The sequence below is a fragment of the Didymosphaeria variabile genome, assembly GCF_027946475.1.
Source record: "Didymosphaeria variabile strain IMI 356815 chromosome Unknown scaffold_1, whole genome shotgun sequence".
In the NCBI taxonomy this organism is placed as follows: domain Eukaryota; kingdom Fungi; phylum Ascomycota; class Dothideomycetes; order Pleosporales; family Didymosphaeriaceae; genus Didymosphaeria; species Didymosphaeria variabile.
Genome location: NW_026611620.1, coordinates 1,442,397 through 1,458,854, shown reverse-complemented (window position 1 = coordinate 1,458,854; position 16,458 = coordinate 1,442,397). Strand labels below are relative to the sequence as shown.

General features: G+C 51.5%; 7 protein-coding genes across 7 annotated transcripts; 3 read left to right on the top strand and 4 right to left on the bottom strand.

The window, feature by feature from the left end:
* Window positions 1-816: 816 nt before the first annotated feature.
* Window positions 817-1,563, top strand: N0V89_000470 (uncharacterized protein; the record flags this gene model as incomplete). Its single annotated transcript, XM_056209293.1, has 1 exon — window positions 817-1,563. One exon carries the CDS (start codon window positions 817-819, stop codon window positions 1,561-1,563), a length of 747 nt encoding a protein of 248 aa, XP_056076115.1.
* A 319-nt stretch (window positions 1,564-1,882) lies between these two features.
* Window positions 1,883-2,896, bottom strand: N0V89_000469 (uncharacterized protein; the record flags this gene model as incomplete). The annotated part of the gene is made up of 3 exons (XM_056209292.1): window positions 1,883-2,592; window positions 2,647-2,777; window positions 2,826-2,896. The coding sequence occupies 3 exons, from the start codon at window positions 2,894-2,896 to the stop codon at window positions 1,883-1,885; spliced, it is 912 nt and encodes a 303-aa protein (XP_056076114.1).
* Window positions 2,897-3,234: 338 nt separating this feature from the next.
* NPC2_1 (Phosphatidylglycerol/phosphatidylinositol transfer protein) lies at window positions 3,235-4,467 on the top strand (the record flags this gene model as incomplete). Its single annotated transcript, XM_056209291.1, has 2 exons — window positions 3,235-3,320; window positions 3,369-4,467. 2 exons carry the CDS (start codon window positions 3,235-3,237, stop codon window positions 4,465-4,467), a joined length of 1,185 nt encoding a protein of 394 aa, XP_056076113.1.
* A 280-nt stretch (window positions 4,468-4,747) lies between these two features.
* N0V89_000467 (uncharacterized protein) lies at window positions 4,748-6,469 on the bottom strand (the record flags this gene model as incomplete). The annotated part of the gene is made up of 1 exon (XM_056209290.1): window positions 4,748-6,469. The coding sequence occupies one exon, from the start codon at window positions 6,467-6,469 to the stop codon at window positions 4,748-4,750; it is 1,722 nt and encodes a 573-aa protein (XP_056076112.1).
* Window positions 6,470-6,895: 426 nt separating this feature from the next.
* On the top strand, window positions 6,896-7,157 carry N0V89_000466 (uncharacterized protein; the record flags this gene model as incomplete). Its single annotated transcript, XM_056209289.1, has 2 exons — window positions 6,896-6,909; window positions 6,962-7,157. The coding sequence occupies 2 exons, from the start codon at window positions 6,896-6,898 to the stop codon at window positions 7,155-7,157; spliced, it is 210 nt and encodes a 69-aa protein (XP_056076111.1).
* Window positions 7,158-8,749: 1,592 nt separating this feature from the next.
* N0V89_000465 (uncharacterized protein) lies at window positions 8,750-9,314 on the bottom strand (the record flags this gene model as incomplete). Its single annotated transcript, XM_056209288.1, has 2 exons — window positions 8,750-9,076; window positions 9,141-9,314. The coding sequence occupies 2 exons, from the start codon at window positions 9,312-9,314 to the stop codon at window positions 8,750-8,752; spliced, it is 501 nt and encodes a 166-aa protein (XP_056076110.1).
* Window positions 9,315-10,900: 1,586 nt separating this feature from the next.
* N0V89_000464 (uncharacterized protein) lies at window positions 10,901-12,858 on the bottom strand (the record flags this gene model as incomplete). The annotated part of the gene is made up of 6 exons (XM_056209287.1): window positions 10,901-11,413; window positions 11,459-11,794; window positions 11,841-12,241; window positions 12,302-12,480; window positions 12,580-12,665; window positions 12,715-12,858. The coding sequence occupies 6 exons, from the start codon at window positions 12,856-12,858 to the stop codon at window positions 10,901-10,903; spliced, it is 1,659 nt and encodes a 552-aa protein (XP_056076109.1).
* Between the last annotated feature and the right edge of the window lie 3,600 nt (window positions 12,859-16,458).

Below are 16,458 nucleotides of genomic sequence, written 5' to 3'. Positions count from 1 at the left end.
GCACCAATGTGTACTTGATATGATTGAGACTCACTATGTAGATTACTTGCAAAAGCCAGCATTTCTTCTCACTTGGCTTATGTTCTGAAACTCCAATGAGGCTCGAGCATCGTGTGGTGCTGTAGCTTACTCGGGAGAGGTTTGTAAGTAGTGAATGCATAATGGTATGCAAGCGAGCAAACGATCTTAGAATATGAGGGAGCACGATCGACATTAGCCTTACTTCCATCGCGAGCGTACACATAGCACTTCATCGACGTGTCGCTTTCTCTGCAACTCCATTACCTAGGAGTTTAGTTTACTGTCGACCACTATGCTCCCTAAAGATCCCCGAGAATCGCCGAATCTCACTCGCGCAAGCACCTCTCACCACACCTTCCCTTTTCATTTCCCCAACTTCACCATAACAACCTCAGAATGACTCACATCCTCCCAAATGTGCACAAACCGCCCTTTTCCATCAACGCGAGGCGTCGTGCTCGGTGTTTCGGAAATGACGTATGATTTCAAAGCAGCGATGGATTACAAGCCAATAGCCAAAACGTCCGTGCGCAGCGGTTTTGCAGCCCGTCAGGGTTAGTGTAAGCAGATGTTGTGCAATATTTCGAGGTGACTTTGTAAGTTTGATGAGAAAATAGCATGTAGAGTCTTGGAGGAATTATTGATGGGGGAATATAAGAGGGACGGACGTGGTGGTGTGACGGGAAAGCATATTTGAACGTACAAGCTATTACTGTCCACTATCGCCTAGATTCCAGCGAGATATTCCACAGAGAGTACAACCTTGTTTAAAAAGTACAAAGAAAGAACTGCAAAATGTCGGTAGCTGTCGTTCGACCTGTCACCACATTGCCTTCGAGACCACGCCGAAAACCCCAAGCCAAATCACCTCGGGATCTCCAACGGCTTCTGGTCCAACTCTCCGACGCCCAAGCCACATATAGCACCTCTGCCTTCGCACACAACATCGAGAAGCAACTTCTCGGCCTCACAAAGTCCTCCACCATACCAATAACCCGCATCGTCTCCCTCGGTCTCGGCTCCCTCTCCAACACTGAGAAAGGTCAGACGCGGCGAATAAAGCAACTTGCCATTCTCCTTACCATACGCGAAAGCCTGCAAAAGCACATGAAAGCAGGAGTGGTGGAAGTCTACGCGCAAGACCCGACTTTCACCCGCCAAGACGAAGCACTTCTTTCGAGCTTCGACATCCGGATACTGCGGACGGCGTCTGGGGCTAGCTTGGGTGAAGCGGCGGATGTTATCGATGAGTCTACGTTGGTTTACTCGCCGTTCTTGACACTGGAAGCGTACGAGCAACTCCTCGTGGGATCGAGGCAACTAGTGCAGTATCTTATTGGTGACGACTTCAATGCTTTACTGGAGAAGTGGCCGAAGTATAGTGCCGAGCGGATGCAGGTGCAGAAGGTGACAAAGGCGGCACTGGGACGGTATAGGCGGAAGGCTATCTCGGGGTCTGGATTTTGGGAGGAAGCCGATGGCGCATATCCGATGGCCGTTTATGCGGCGCAAAAGAAGGTGAAGGAGAAGGCGAGGATATAGACGCTCTGTGCCGTAATATAGATCTGAGATACCCAATAGACCAGCATTTGCATTCACAGTGGCCAAAGGTATGATTCGGACTTCTTGCTGCAGCTCTTCTTTCTTATGAGCACTGTCCATGCAGTATATAGTCGTAAAATCAGATATCGTTATAGAGTGAGTTACTCTAAGGTACGATCTTCCGCGGTTTATGCTGATATTTGTTTGCTGGTAGCCACTTTTGATCTCTTGCGAGAGGGGATTTACTAAAAGGGCGGGATTCTCATCGACTTTTGTGATCGTTAGATTCGTGCATCCAGAATGGCATCGTGCCGAGCCACTATCCAAGCATCTTGCTAAAGCTCCCAGCGATGCCTGCTGCACTAACGCTCAAACTGAGGCTTAATCGCAAGCCCTTCGACTGCGCGCGGACTTCTTGCTTTCTTTCACCCCAATCCCTTCGCAAAGTCGCTTGGTGTTGCATGTTAGGTCTTCTCGGTACACTCTCGATCCTCCTTTGCGACTCTTGCGCCTTCTTCTCCATCTCTTTCGTATCCTTTAATATCGCAGCTCTGATTCTTTCAACCCCAGCCGCCTCATGAGGTGGAACGTTCTCACTAATCAAAGTTCCGTTCATCGACAGTGCAACAAAGCATTGGTACCGATAAGGATGCAGCGTTACGTTCCGCACATCGGCGATTCCCCTAGTCTGCGTGCGCGAGTACTCCAACATCCGTGAGATAGTGTTGTAGAAGCCTAGATCCCATACTGCAGCATGTTTCTCTGTTATTAGTAGGAAGTTCGAGTCAGCGCCCAGAGCAACAATTCGCGGTCGATCTATCCAATTTCCATCCTTGATCCGGGCTTGGAGTGCTGTTAGGAGTTCAGATGGGAGGTTCATCCAGATGTAGGAGGCTGAGTCGTGGACGAAGAAGGAAGAGTTGTGGGGGCCCAGCGTAAGGCGAATGGCGGGGACGTTCCTTAGAAGGCGGCCTTGAGCATTTGTCGCGTACAAGAAGTTGGTGAGCTCAGTAGGCAGGCCTTGGGATTCTGATTGATGTTAGCCATGCACATTGCTTAGCGTGGAGGTGTAATGGAAAGTACCGATGTGATCGCGGCCATGCTTGTCCCGCCACGTCAGCAAGAAGCTATCTTCGAAACCGAGGGCTAGATGATGTACTTCCTGGGACTGCGCAGATGTGAGGAGGAATGTGAGTTTCTTCGGCAGACGAGTACTACTTCAAGTCAGTCTGTGCATTGTTTTGGGAGGACAACAAACATACTAATCTCGCCGAGACGAACTCTGGAAGTAGTGGTTTCCTCTCTGACCGAACGTAAAATTCGTATCGCACATGATAGCGCGATACTGTTATGCATTAACCTTCTCTTTTAGCTTTTTTCGATGTGTGAAGTGTAAGTGCGCGATCTCACACAATCAGACGTTCACCACCAGCGTGGCCGCCAAGCGATCGGCATCCAGGTTCGTACCAAGGAAATTACCATATCATGCACCAACCACCGTAAACAACATGTGCTTCACGCCCATTATGCGCCGCACTGTTTTCAGCCTCTTCTCAGCCACACCGTCTTTCTCTTTTCAATCTCATTGACTTTCTTTCGTGCGTTGGGCCGGCGTTCTCGAGGTGTTCATCGAATGACGTCATTGCATCACCGGTCCAATAACAAACAAGCATGAATGGTACATCGAGCCCTACGTGCTTCTTCTCCTTCGGGCCAGAGGACAGCTTTATATCTAAAAGCTACGAGGGACTACGATAGTAAATTGCACTTCAAGTTCTTGCATGACCTTGCACTAACATCCATAGTCATGCCCTCCCGCCTGCCCTTCTCGCCCTCATGACGGGCGGCAGCGTCCTGGACGTTCACTGGGCCTCCCTAGGCACCATAACCGATTCCTGGATCCTCTCCTTCAAAGATTCGTCCGGGACGCAAAATCTCGCCTGGGGAGCATCAATACCCAGCCGACTAGAAAAAGTCCTCTCCAAACTCTCCCCCTCTCAGCACCTCCGCGTCTTCTTAGGCCCATCCTCCTCCTACATAGCATGGGATCCCACCTTAATTCGCTGGTCCTCCCTCCCCGCCTCGCTAGAAGACACCCTGCAATCCTGGCTCACGCCGTCCGGGTGGCGCGCCGGGGCCCCACGGATGGTGACATGGGGCCCGGACGATGCGTTCTTCGCGATGAGCGAGTATGGGGATGTAGCGTATCGTCTCGGGGATAAGAAAAGAGAGGATTGGGCAACATGGAGGGAAACGGTAGAAGATTGGAAAGCTGAAAGGGGGTTCAGGTGGAGCGAAGTAGCGTATATTGCGCTAGACCCCACGACGCCCGACCAGTTCGTCGCGATACGCAACGACGGTACATGGTCCGGTTCTATATCAGACGAAAACTCGACTGCGCTGGAGGCGTTCGCGCATAATGTCTTCCGCCTCGCCAAACCAAAGTCGAAAACGAAATCTCCGCCGCCTCGAGCACACCAGCAGACCAATGGTCACACGAACGGCGCTATAGCACCGGAGGACGACAGACCAGATCCAGCGACCAAAGCAGCATATGCACAATGGTCCAATTCCACAAACCTCCTCTTCGCCTCCGCCCTCGCAGCCACAACGCCAAAGCGTGCCCCGAAGAAACTCCAAATCCGCTCCCAGTCCTCCACGGCCTCTATACCCAAGTCCTCGACTGCCTCCCCCTCTCAACCACGACCCACACCACACTCTAACCCCTCCACGTCTGTTCCCCACGCCAATCTCCTAACCTCCTTCCCTATCTTCCCCATCCGCCACGCTATGCCCTCTCCCAATCTGCGCCCTCCAAAAGGCGACCCCGCCGGTCTGCGCGCCTGCAAACACGACATGGAGCGCTTACTCCGCGCAAGCGGAATTACGGGTACGAGTGGCTGAAGAAAGAGCGGTTGCGGTGGCATCCTGATCGATTTGGGCGGCTGTGCGAGGAGGGGTGGAGGGAGGAAGGAACGAGGCTGGGTGGGGAGATGTTTAAGATGATAGATATACTTCTGGGGATTTGGGGCTGTGAAGGGTGGGTAAGGGAGGATTCAGATTTAGATGGAGATAGGAAAGGTTAGTGGATGGGCGAGGAGGGCTTTATGCCGGGGTATCAAGGCTGTTTGTGCTGCTAAGAGAAAATCAAAGGGTGAATGAGTTGCGGGTTGATAGGTCAATTTTACCTGATCATCCTGAAGGGATGACCTTCGGTGCTGAAGACCCACCGATCCAAGCTCGCGATATTCGCATCGCTGAAAGTAAGCCAGAGATACTTCAGCGTCTCGGCTGCCCAGAAGCTCTCCTGCATATCAATCCACCTCCCTTCGCCCTCGCCACTCCATTGTCCAAGTTCCACTTTGTACACGTCTGCCAGCTGCGCATATCCGTATGGCGCCTTGCAATGCTTCTCCATCGCCGTAAACGCATCCCATGCCCATTCGCGGAAGCGTGCCTCGCCCGTAATACGATGAGCGTAAAAGAGGGATTCGATATACTCAGGACGTCCTTTGTACCGGGCGTCTGTACTCCAGAAACCGCTCGCGCGCCACTCTTCTTTTTCGCGATGGGTGGTTGGCGAGTAGATGGGCTCGTCATAGCCGAATTTGGGTATCCAAGACCAAGCTTCCGGGCCAATCTTCGAAGGCGTCGAGTCATACGTATGCCGACAGCCTTCCAGGAGCGCGAGGGCAAAGATGCCGAGGTTCTCTTGAGCGTAGGCTTTAGAGGCTAGGAGAAGGGTGCCGGGCGCGAAGCAGGCGAGGTGGCTTTGCTTGTTGAGGAACCATTGATCATCATCACGAGCAAGGAAGAGATGCTGCATGGTGTGGTCCGGAGCAGAGGCAGAGCGCGAAGCGTAGTGATTACGTAGCGAGCCCGCAGCCAGGCTGAATTTCTCCCGGTACCTGGAGAGGTACGGGTCGAACGTTGGAGCGAGAAGCGTTATCTTCATGAGGTACTCGTAGTACGAGTCGTGCCCTCCATCCCAGTGCCTCTGGCGGCCCACAGGTGCACCGGTGATGATATCGATGGGAGCCTCGATCATGCCATTGTATTTCCGATACCATTTTGACCAGACTAACGGAGCCCATGCAAGCGTCGCATTCTGAGCATATATTGGATCGCCGGTAAGTCGCGTCAACACGCGATTCTCAAGGATAGAGGAGCCAGCGCGGGCAGGTCCAATAACAGGATTCTCGTATTTCGCATACTGAGAAGAGACACTTGGCAGATCAGCAATACCCTTCGACTGGGCGAAATCAACACGAGGCCACGGCATGCCGGTCGGTGTGTCATAAGCCGGTCCTAACGCATTCGCAAGGGCGACAGCTTGTTGGAGTATGGCGTCGCGTGCATCTTTCGAGACGGCATTGTCCGGTATAACACCCGCATCGTACAGATCCACCAGCGACACCAACCCTCCCAGGTATCTGATAGTCGTTTCAAAGGGATCCACCAGATCGTCGGTCTTGGTAAAGTCAACTGTGACAATATGCTCCACCGAAAGTGCTAGCTCGTCCCAGAGGCCCATCAGCACCAGCGTAGTCGCGGAATCCACGATGAAAGCGCCCCAGCCATTGCGCGACGAAGAACTACCTCCAGATACGGGCAATATATCGTCGCTACCCCAAGCATTCTCGCGGTACTTCCAAAAGGTGTATTTCATGGCCTCGCGCACCTTGTCTGCCTTCTCTTCATCTGCCCTCCCCGTGCCGTTCGTCCAATGTTCACATTGTATTTTCGCGCCATACTTGGGGACGCTGCCATTGAATCTGACAGTCGGGTCCTCAAACTCCTTTATGATTAGGTAGAAGGTGATCACGAGGACGGCAGCGAGGAGCTTGAAGGTCCCAGTGGGGTTCTTATCGAACTTGGATTTGCTCCAGCGACGGAAGCCGGGCATGGCTAGCGGTGAGGTATGCGAGAAAGACGAACGGGTGGTAGCTGTAGAGAAACCATGAGGGCTCTTCGAAGTCTGGCGCTCAAGTTACGGCTCTCTTGAGGTAAAGCGGACTTCGAGTGACGAGGCGCTGTACGTGGAAAGCAGGAGTGCGGACAGCTATGGGCTAGCACAGCATAGCGATGAGAGTGGGCGGTCGCAATATGTCGCAAGGGGCTTGGAGAGATTCACATGTGCTAGTGTGTCAACAGTACTCGTTTCAAACAATTCAAAACAGCAGGTGCAGCTTGGTGGTGCTGTCGTGGCCTCATCTGCCTGAATCGAAGTCGCTTTGACGCGGGCTTGGCACCTCCGCTCGCCGCTTCCTTGTCGCGCGAGCTTTCTGGAAAGCAAGCTTGCACCCTCCTACATATCACTGTTGCGCCCACAATGTCTCTCTGGCAGTACGATTCTGATCAATTGATTCTTTGCGATACTTTGCTAACGCTGAACTAGGTGGTACAGGAGCATCCCGCCCAGGACGCGCATGCTTGTAGGCGTTGGCGTCATGAGTTACGCCGCTGCGGCCATGTTCATTACCGACAGAGTCGAAGAAAAACTCGGTTTCGTACCTACCGAGAAGGACAAAGAAGATCTTCAAAAAGCGATACCCAAGATTACGGTGGTGGATAGACCGAACAAGGATTTGTAGAGGGTAGAGCGTCTGCAAATACAGGAACGTCTGCGGCCGATGGGGTTCGAGTACGTCTGCTTTTCCCGGTACATTTGGTTTTCTGACATGTATAGGGAATCACTTTCTGCTAGAACGAAACAATATCAAGCACACGTCGCACCGTAGTTACCGTCGAAACGCTTCGCAATCCGTATGTCATACAAAAGTCGCGGCACTACTTCTGTCCACGAGTTGATATTCGTTATTCGGTTCATCATGGACTGATGTAATCTATTCAAGAGTCGAGTTCATCTGGTAGTCGCAGATCAACATCAAAATGCTAGCTCGAATCATTCGCGAGCAACACAAAGCGACACAACCTCTATCCTCGCAATCGACCCAGACTTTTTACAGCTCCTAATTGGCCCTCTCCATATATACTCCACTCGTCGCCGTCTCATACGAGAAATTCGTTGGCGGATCGCTTCCAACTCCCACCACCTCAAAGGCCACACTCCCCACGCCTGCCGGAAGCTGATAGGCCTGCCACGTACTCGGTCCTTCCCCTGGCTTCACAGTAGCATCCCCGAAGTTCTGCACATAAAACCTGGCAAGATGTTGGTCGCGATTGTTGGACCCAATTCCATCATTTGGCGGCGTCCTCGACGAGCTGTAGATATCGACAGCGGTGTTTTTGGCTACGCCCCCGTCGTTGTACCAGAAACCCACTCTCACCTCCTTCCCAATCCAATCTGTGGGGAGGTTGAAAACATGAACCTCGGACGTGGACGTGGCGAAGTTGACCAGACCCTGGATCTTGGGGATGTAGTCGGGTGGTGGGTGAGTAGAGGTTTGGTGGTAGATGTAGGAATTGGACGGGGTGAGCACGGAACCTGAGGGCCAGCGTTTTTCGACTGGGGTGGGAGCAGCAGCCACAAGGCTGGTTAGACCGATGAAGAAGGCCGAGGTGAAGAACTTCATTCTTATGGTAGAGAGTCCACTTGTCTCGCAAGTAAGTCAATGTAGAATAAAGGCGAATTCTGCGTTGCTAAATACATCTGTCTCGCTCGCATTCGTCTCTCATTCGAATCACACCGATCATCACTCTGCATATACGATACACCCGAATACGATTTTGCTCAGCTGCACCATCACTTCAATCGCATCTCCAATCAGGCTCCTTGCAAATCGTGTCATCTTCAAAGAATGGAAATACTGCCAATACTCTCTTCGTGACAAAGAATCGATGGCGCTGGTAATATATCGTTTTTCGATTGTTATGTTTGTGGGATGATGAACACATGATCTGATCACTGTGCTGCCTTTATCCTAATTTACCCTCCAGTCAAACCAATTCTATATCATCTATTGTTAGAACTAGTGCAACCACTTAGCACTCATGTTCTTATTGAGGATGGTACTGAGACACATTGATTAACGCGGCACTGAAGTAAATGTGCGATTATGTATTAATCCAAATCAAGCAACGCTTAAGGAGAGACAGCTTGCCAGTGACAATGACTTGGAGAGCTAGGACTCTCCCCAAAATGTCTGTGATAAGAGGACATGGCAAGAAACGACAATAGACCACACTCATCGCTCTCCAGACCCGGCTCACCATTACCATTTTCTTAAACCTGCTTGAGATACAACCCCTCGGTCCTTGTGTCCCATGTCACATCTGTTGGATTCTGTACATAGGTTCCCACAATGTTGAAAGCATACTTCCCAGGGTTATTGAAGGTCACCGTCTTCCATAATTGCGACTCGCTAGGTGAGATCTCGACAGCATCACCAGTGTTCTGTGCAAGGAACGATCCAAGGAATGCGTCACGGCCGTTCGACGTTTTAGGAGGCACCCGGTCAGCAGTCTGCGGGACATTGTTGTTGGTGAAGATTTGGATGGCTTGCTTGGGCGGACTGGTGACGTGGTTGGACCAGAAGTGGATCTCGAAGGTCTTGCTTACGTCGACGGCGGTGATGTCGAAGGTAGAGATGGTTTCGAGAGCCGCTGCTTGGGACGGCGCGGCCGACGTTGTCGATGGCGGGCATCCAAACGTTGTTCTGCCAGCGGTGGGAGAAGATGGGAACTTTGGTGGCGCTGCTGGGGAAGCGCTTTTCGATGTCGAGAGCGGGAACTGGGGCGGCGGTTGCGGTGCCAATGAGGGTAGTGAGGAGGGCGGCGGTGAACTTCATATTGTTGGAGGTGTTGGAGGTGTAGTGGGTATCAAGAAGGGAATATCGCATATGACGAAGAAGAGATAGCTGGGAGATGCTTCTAACGTCTCTTTGTCTTCGGTTATATAGCCCTTTTGCGCTCTTCAGCCTTCCTCTCCATCACTCAGCTTGATATCCCAAGACTCACCACCAATATGCCCAATCTGGTTGCCTTCGCACTCACTGCAACCTCGTCCAGCTCTGTCTCATCAGCCCAAGTCCCCCACCGTGCGCAATTTACTGCCTCTGTTATCCTATTTGCCCAGCGAGAGAGTCAACCCTTCAATACGTGAGGCGGATGATGCGTATTCTAAGACCGTCAGATCTGGGCAATGGCGCCCAAACGCCATTCTGTGACGAATACTTCTGATGAATGAGCGTGGTGCGTTGCCGAGTACAGGCTTGAGTAAGCCATGCATAAAGTAGAGACACAGCTAGTGGCCCTCGTGACTGAAGTCACGACGCCTGCGGGTAGGTCAAAAGTCTCGCCCAAGTTTGGGCAAAGAGATGTTTGGTTCGGCAGATTCCATGTCTATCGGCCAATCCTCCATGAACCGGTAGACTGCTGGATGTTGATACAATGCCATATATCCATCAAGTTTGGAGCTGCGGGCGATAAGCTCGTGTTCGGATGTAGCCGGGGTGTCGAAACGGCGTGAAAGTTGGCGGCTGTGGTTGGCTATGCATGTGCTTGGATTTGTCTTTGCTAATGTACCCCACTTGGTCAACGGGTTGGGGGGAAGCCGATACATGCAGAGTATAATTCACTGAGGTATTGTATCATGTGTTGAACTAGCAGCTGTGGGTACTGTGATGCACATGTTCATGTTAAATGTTGATGTTCTTTTCCTTGTAACCTAAGGCAGCTTGCCATGTACTCTTCGTGCTACAAAGAGCATACATGTTATGCCGGTACCGCGTAGGATGATGCGATCTCGTGTTCAATATTTAGAAAGATGCAAGTTGTGCACGTGCGGCAGGTAAGCTCGGCAGCTGGGGGTTGGTGGTACTGAGTTTGTGGTATGCGGCTGAAGACACTAGAGGCGTCGAACACGAAGCGGCCTTTTCTACTCGTGAGTGTGAGCTCCTGCATTTCTTTGAATGGGAGAGTTCTCGCATCTGAAGCTGTGTCTTGAGTTTCCAGCTGGTGATGACACTTATTCAACAGCAGACTCCGTGCGCTCGCGTTATTGTATGCCCCTACTGAGGTCCACGCGTCAGCACAGTCCAAAACGTACAATAGAGTAAGCAGGCTCTTCACCTGAGATTTGAGCAAATTGGAGTGGGAATGCAAGTGCCATTCCGTGCTCATAAGGTAAGGAGGTACGGAAGGGCGTTTAGAATCATGATCGGTCGTAATTGATACCTGGGTAAAGATTGTCCGTTGTGTATGCAAGTGCCCATGCATAAAAGTCAGATCACCGCCGTATCCTTTGATCTACCCTTTTGCCATGACCCAAGTTATGCAGTATGGAAAGTAGCGAGCGTGTTCAATAAGAATCTCCCCCCTTCCGGAGTACCCTAAGCATCGACTCATGTCATCCTCACCATTTTGCTTATTCCCATCAAAGCAAGTGTGGGTCAACTTCCACCACAGGTCCATTGTAGCTCTTTTTCGCGAACAACAAGTAGTATCCAACACTAAAAGATGCTACGCCAGCTGTCACTACAATAGCCCAGTTCATTTGCGAGGGGTTTGCGATCTTGAAGTTGCTCGGCCAGAAACTGAAGAAAATCAGCAAGAGAAGGTAGCAACATGCAACAATGTTGTTCACGACCCCTAATGGGCCTTTCAGCCTCCATGGGCCCCAGCCCAAGCTCCTATCGTGTAGCTCGTCGGCCTGCGCGTTGGAGCTGAAAGCGGTAAGACCGGAGTTGGGGTCGTCCATGTCACCGCGCAGGCGTCGCCACAAGAGAAGGCCGATCGCTAAGAGGTACGAGATGTAGAAACCTTCGAGAACAAGGGAGATGGTGCCATTGAAGGCGGCGTTGTTGCCGATGTTGATGAGGGCGAGGAGGGCGGAAAGCGTGGTTACAACGAGGATGGCGACTACAGGAATAGTTGTGCGTTTATCGATCTATGCTACGTTAGCCAAGTCTCTAATGTATGGGATTATGCTCACCATGCTAAGAGCCCGCGAAAACGGCAATCCATGGTCTCTTGCAAACGACCATGTCATACGCGATGCTGCTGCCAAGCAACCCATTGCACTGCAGAACTCGAGGGAGATGATGATGACTGTCATGATAGTCGCTCCAACAACGGATCCGGTGCCATACTCAAATATACGCATAAAGATCGGAGTGGTCGAAGACGCGTCATTTACCAACCCCATGATATCGGGAGCACTGAATAATACCGATATGAGCATGCCAAGAGCGAGACAGCCATTGATACCAAGACTGAGAAGCATCGAGCGTGCAACGTCCGTACTGGCGTTCCTGACCTCCTCTGACATCTAATTCTGTTAGCAGCTATTGTACGTGTTCAATTTGTTCACTTACATGCACCGCAGAATCGGTTCCAACAAACGCAAGAGCATTTCCTTGTAGGCCGATGAAGAAAGCCAGTGCGTTCGTTCTCCAACCTCCGTGATTATTGAACGTGGTGAAGATTTCCTTCGCCGAGTGGTGTGAAGCTGTCAGGTAGACCAGTGGTATGAGAATACCAAAGAAACCGAGAACATGGATGACAAGCACAATCACTTCAATGGTGGGCAGTGCTCCGCTGACGAATACGTTGATGAAGACGCATAGTAAAAGGACCGCCCACAAGAGCAGTGTACCGTGCCACAGTTGCCGGGTGTACTCGGGATGACCGAGGGAAACAAGACCCAATGTCAGGTCCGCAACGAAGAAGCATACAGATGTCAACGCAGCAATCCACCCAATGACAGTGAGCCATCCTGGAAACGTGATTTAGCTTCTCGGTTAATCGTCAGTAGCAGGGGTAAGCTAAAGCTTACCGGTGATGTAGCTGAAGAATCGTTTACTTGAGCGCGGTGCGAGCAACGAAACCCAGTGATATTGCCCCCCCGCAGTGGGAATCGCGCTCGAAAGCTCACCTATGGCGATGAAGACCGAAATGTTTCCGAGCCATACAAGAAGAAAACCGTATATTAGGCCGGCAGGGCCGCCACTGATGCTATCAGCGTTATGATCCACACCATAGCGCGCAAACTCACTTCTGGAAACCTATTGAAAATACCCTGGCATGAATTTAGTCTATCGCCTAACAATTTGCTATGCAAGGTCATACACTAATATGCTCTCCCATGTGCACATGAGACCGCAGGACAGTCCTGTCATGCTCACCAATCCGAAGCGGCGCTGAAGTTGTTAGTTCCTTCCGTTTCTATGAGTAATACTACTGACTGACCTTCAAGACTTGCTGTTTTCCCACTCGAGCGAGCTCATATCTGTCCCGGTCAAAGCTGACGGGCTTCATCTCTGAGATAGAGCCGCCACCTCTTTGACGGACTCCATCATCGTCCAATGTCTGGAATTCCAATGCCTTCTCCATGATGAAAAAGGTACGCAGCTCACTGTGAGCCTCGTAGACTGAACTTCAGCGGCCCCGAGGTGGAGGATATATCGGCGACCAGGCACTAATGTTCGCCTCGTGGACCCTATCAATGACGAAGGGGTGAAGTTGCAAGGAAAATACGAGTGTTATGTCGTACAGAGCACATGCAATGCAAGTCAATCTGGAGTCGACGGGATCTATCCTGTCAGTTCAGAGGTAACGTCAACCATGTGCGCCGTCAGCTCATTTAAACTGCGAAAGAAGCCCATGACACCGCTCGGCAGGAAAAAGGGCACGTACTCCACGGACTTTTGCTAAGCCGGATACCCACTCAGCTGCGTAAAAGCGTGGAAGCGTGGGAAAGCCGCAGACGACAGGTAACAGGCCTGACATATCGTACTGCGTCTTGAGACCTGTATCGTTACGCCATAACAGAAGCTGATTTGCTGATCGCGTTGCACCACTAGGCGCATCGACAAGAGCACTTTGCGATGGCATGCATCGGAGGATATCCCTTGCTCATCTCGAAGCCGGTCAGTCTCATCCTGCGAATCATGTAATTTCCCGACTGCGTTAGTGAGTACAAGACATGCTTGATGACCCCAAGCAGCACTAGATCGCGCTTCTGCACCATTGCACTGCGGAACTGAGGGGTTGAGGCACAGGTCTAGCTCATCGCGAATAGCTACCGATGACAAAGGGCAAATTCTACTCCATCTCTGTCGCACACTTCTGGGCCTGTGGCATGTTGAGCCGTTGCTAGGCACTCGGCGCGTCTGAAAACAGTAGGAAAGATACAAAAGACCCACAGATAGAAGTGGTACAAGAGAGGACAGATTCTTGGGTCCAGGAGGTGGTTGGAATGAGGATGCGGAGAATTAGGAGTGATCGGCTGCAGGCGTTGTGGAATAGGACTGGCTAGCATTCGATCGCGTTTAGCGTGCCACGTGGGAGACACCTTCACAATCTGGGCCAAAGCGCCACCACATGCGCAACCCCAGTGTCCTTCATCGCCAGGCCATTAGAAACGGGACCAGTCTTGTCGTCTGCATTCACGGCTAGCTCGGCCGATGACTGCAGTACGAGTAGCTACATGAGAGACCGTTGAGTGAGACTGCTACACATGGGGATGACGAGCGCTTCCTCACAAGGCAACGTTGGGGTAGGTTTCATCTGTTCTGATTTGTCAAGGGCGTCGTTCCATCAGGAAACACATCAAGCCATACCGTCAAGTTGCAACAATCAGCTTCAGGTACACGCCACTGGCTGAAAACGCCCAGGTACCAAGGGCTTCATGTCTTCGGCTACTTCGACGCCGAGGCTGCTGCAGCAGAGTGAGAATCGCTCAGTCAATACAGGACCCCTTGTTGGTGCATTGTCTAGCTTGCAGTGCCTCTAACAATAGACTTCGCGTTCGAGAATGGAAGCCTCGGATAAGCCCGGCGTTTCTTACCTTGCCATCAAGCGAGTTCGTTAGTACATCGTAGAACAATTGCTGTTCATTTCCTTGTACGTGAAAGAGGCGCGCCGAAAAAATTAAACCGAGAGATGAATTTGGCAAGAGCAAGAGCAAGAGCAAGGGCAAGCGGCTACGGGACAGTGTACAAGTAAAATTCGTCTATTCAGGCGAATAACACCGCGCGCGACTGAAAGGCATTGAGAAGGAGGTGGAAATCGCTGAAGTCCTTCGGGAGATATCTGTTAGCAGAGCGTTGGACAGCAGGCGAAACTCCTCTCCCAAGGGAGCCTAGCTGGGACCCGTCCTCGCCCAACACTGGCCCGCCAGCAGATACCCGTGGTATCCATGACTTGCAGACAGGTGCATAGTCCAAGCAGAACCAGATGCGGAAGTTGGGAGCGGACTCAACATTCAACATTAGCACAAGCCACACATACTGCTACAATGCGCTACTAGACACTATATTTTCACACCAAAATCATGTTTCCTCAGCACTCCAATGTCGTCACTCCCACTCTCTCTTCTCTCGCTTCTCCTGTCCTCCCACTCCGCACAGACAACCGTAGTCTTCACAATCTTCGCCTGGCTTCCCGTACTCTCTACATCCCACCTTCCCTCCCCGCCATTTACTTCAGCACTTATCTCCACATCTACATTACCATCAGTCCGCTTCGGTCCACCAGGCAGCCCACTTGCTGAATTCGCATGGCTTGTGTTTTCGCTCAGCATCGGCAGGAACCTTCGTATCGCACTCTCAGCTTGGCTGGGCCGATGTCTCTTCTCCGGGGAATGTGCGCTCATGGAGTGACCGGAACTAAGCTTGAACGATGATGCTTTACTGCGGTTGCGCGAGTAGCCTAGCTCGGAGGGTGTACCGCGACGACGTAGCTCGTCCGCGCCGTACATGCCTGATGGGAGTGATTCAAGAAGCGGGCGCAGGTAGGGGACGCATGATGTGAGGATTGTGACGCATTCGATGACTTGAGCCGTAAGTGTCCACTTCCATAGCGCGCGGGTGGTATTAGGGTCATCGAAAGCTGGCGCGTAAGCTAGTTGGATGGCAGTGGCTACGATGTCACTGTCTCATGTCAGTACACACACTATGCTCCTACGGTGATCGCCTAGTGAGGAAGACATACAGCGATCGCGCGCCGAAGAAACCCAAGATTGTAATTTTCGTCCTGGCACTCATCTGTAGTGTAAAGATAACATGGACCGGAAAGAATATCAGACACAAGTCGGTGATGATGTTGAGAGCTCCGAAAGAACGCCAGAAACTTGCCTGAGTTCTGTCAATTGGTGATTCAGGCACACTTGGGTCTTTGGAAAATATACCATGTCAAGACAGTGAGCTTCTTCACCCAAAAACTGCCATGGCTTCTGCGTGCCACACTGAAACGCAGCGATGAATTCGGTGATCAAGCCCCACAGAGCGATGAGCATCGTGAGCGCCCATCCAAACTTACGGTGCAAATTCGAAGCTGTGAGTATCATGAGAAGTGAAATAATTGACAGCTTCGCCAAGGTAAGTGTCGCGATGTAGAGTAGTTTGTTCGCATATTCGGCCTGCGGACATGAGCGTTGGGTTCAAAAGCGGACATGCTGTCGGGGACGGAACGAAGTTCGGTTGATATTATGCAAGACTGGAGGCTGAATACGAGGCCGTAAGCAAACATACCTTTTGGTACGCCACAAGCCCCTCATCCGACAGCCATGATATGTTTCTTCCAAGCCCATATTGTGTTTGCATGCAGACTGCCACTCCAGAGCCGACACTTGCCATCTACACACACACATCAGTACACACAGAGTCACTAATTTATTTTTTGAAGCTCGGCGATCAATGTCCCGATTGACCCGATCGTCATAAGAGAATCATTCAACGTACCAGCGCACCAACGACCAAATAATCATCAACATCTATTCTCCTTCTCAACGCTCTCTTAGTCCCGAGCCTTGTCGCGACCGCCAAAAAGCTCGTCACAAGCAGCACCCACGTAACAACATCAAGGAAAGGGCCCAAGTCTCTTTGGGAGCCGGGATGTCGCGCCACGAACGTCTTCACCTCGGCGGGAAAAGCAATCATAATCGCATCCTCAACGCGATGTGAATCATGCCAAAGCGCAGCCAGCTCACCT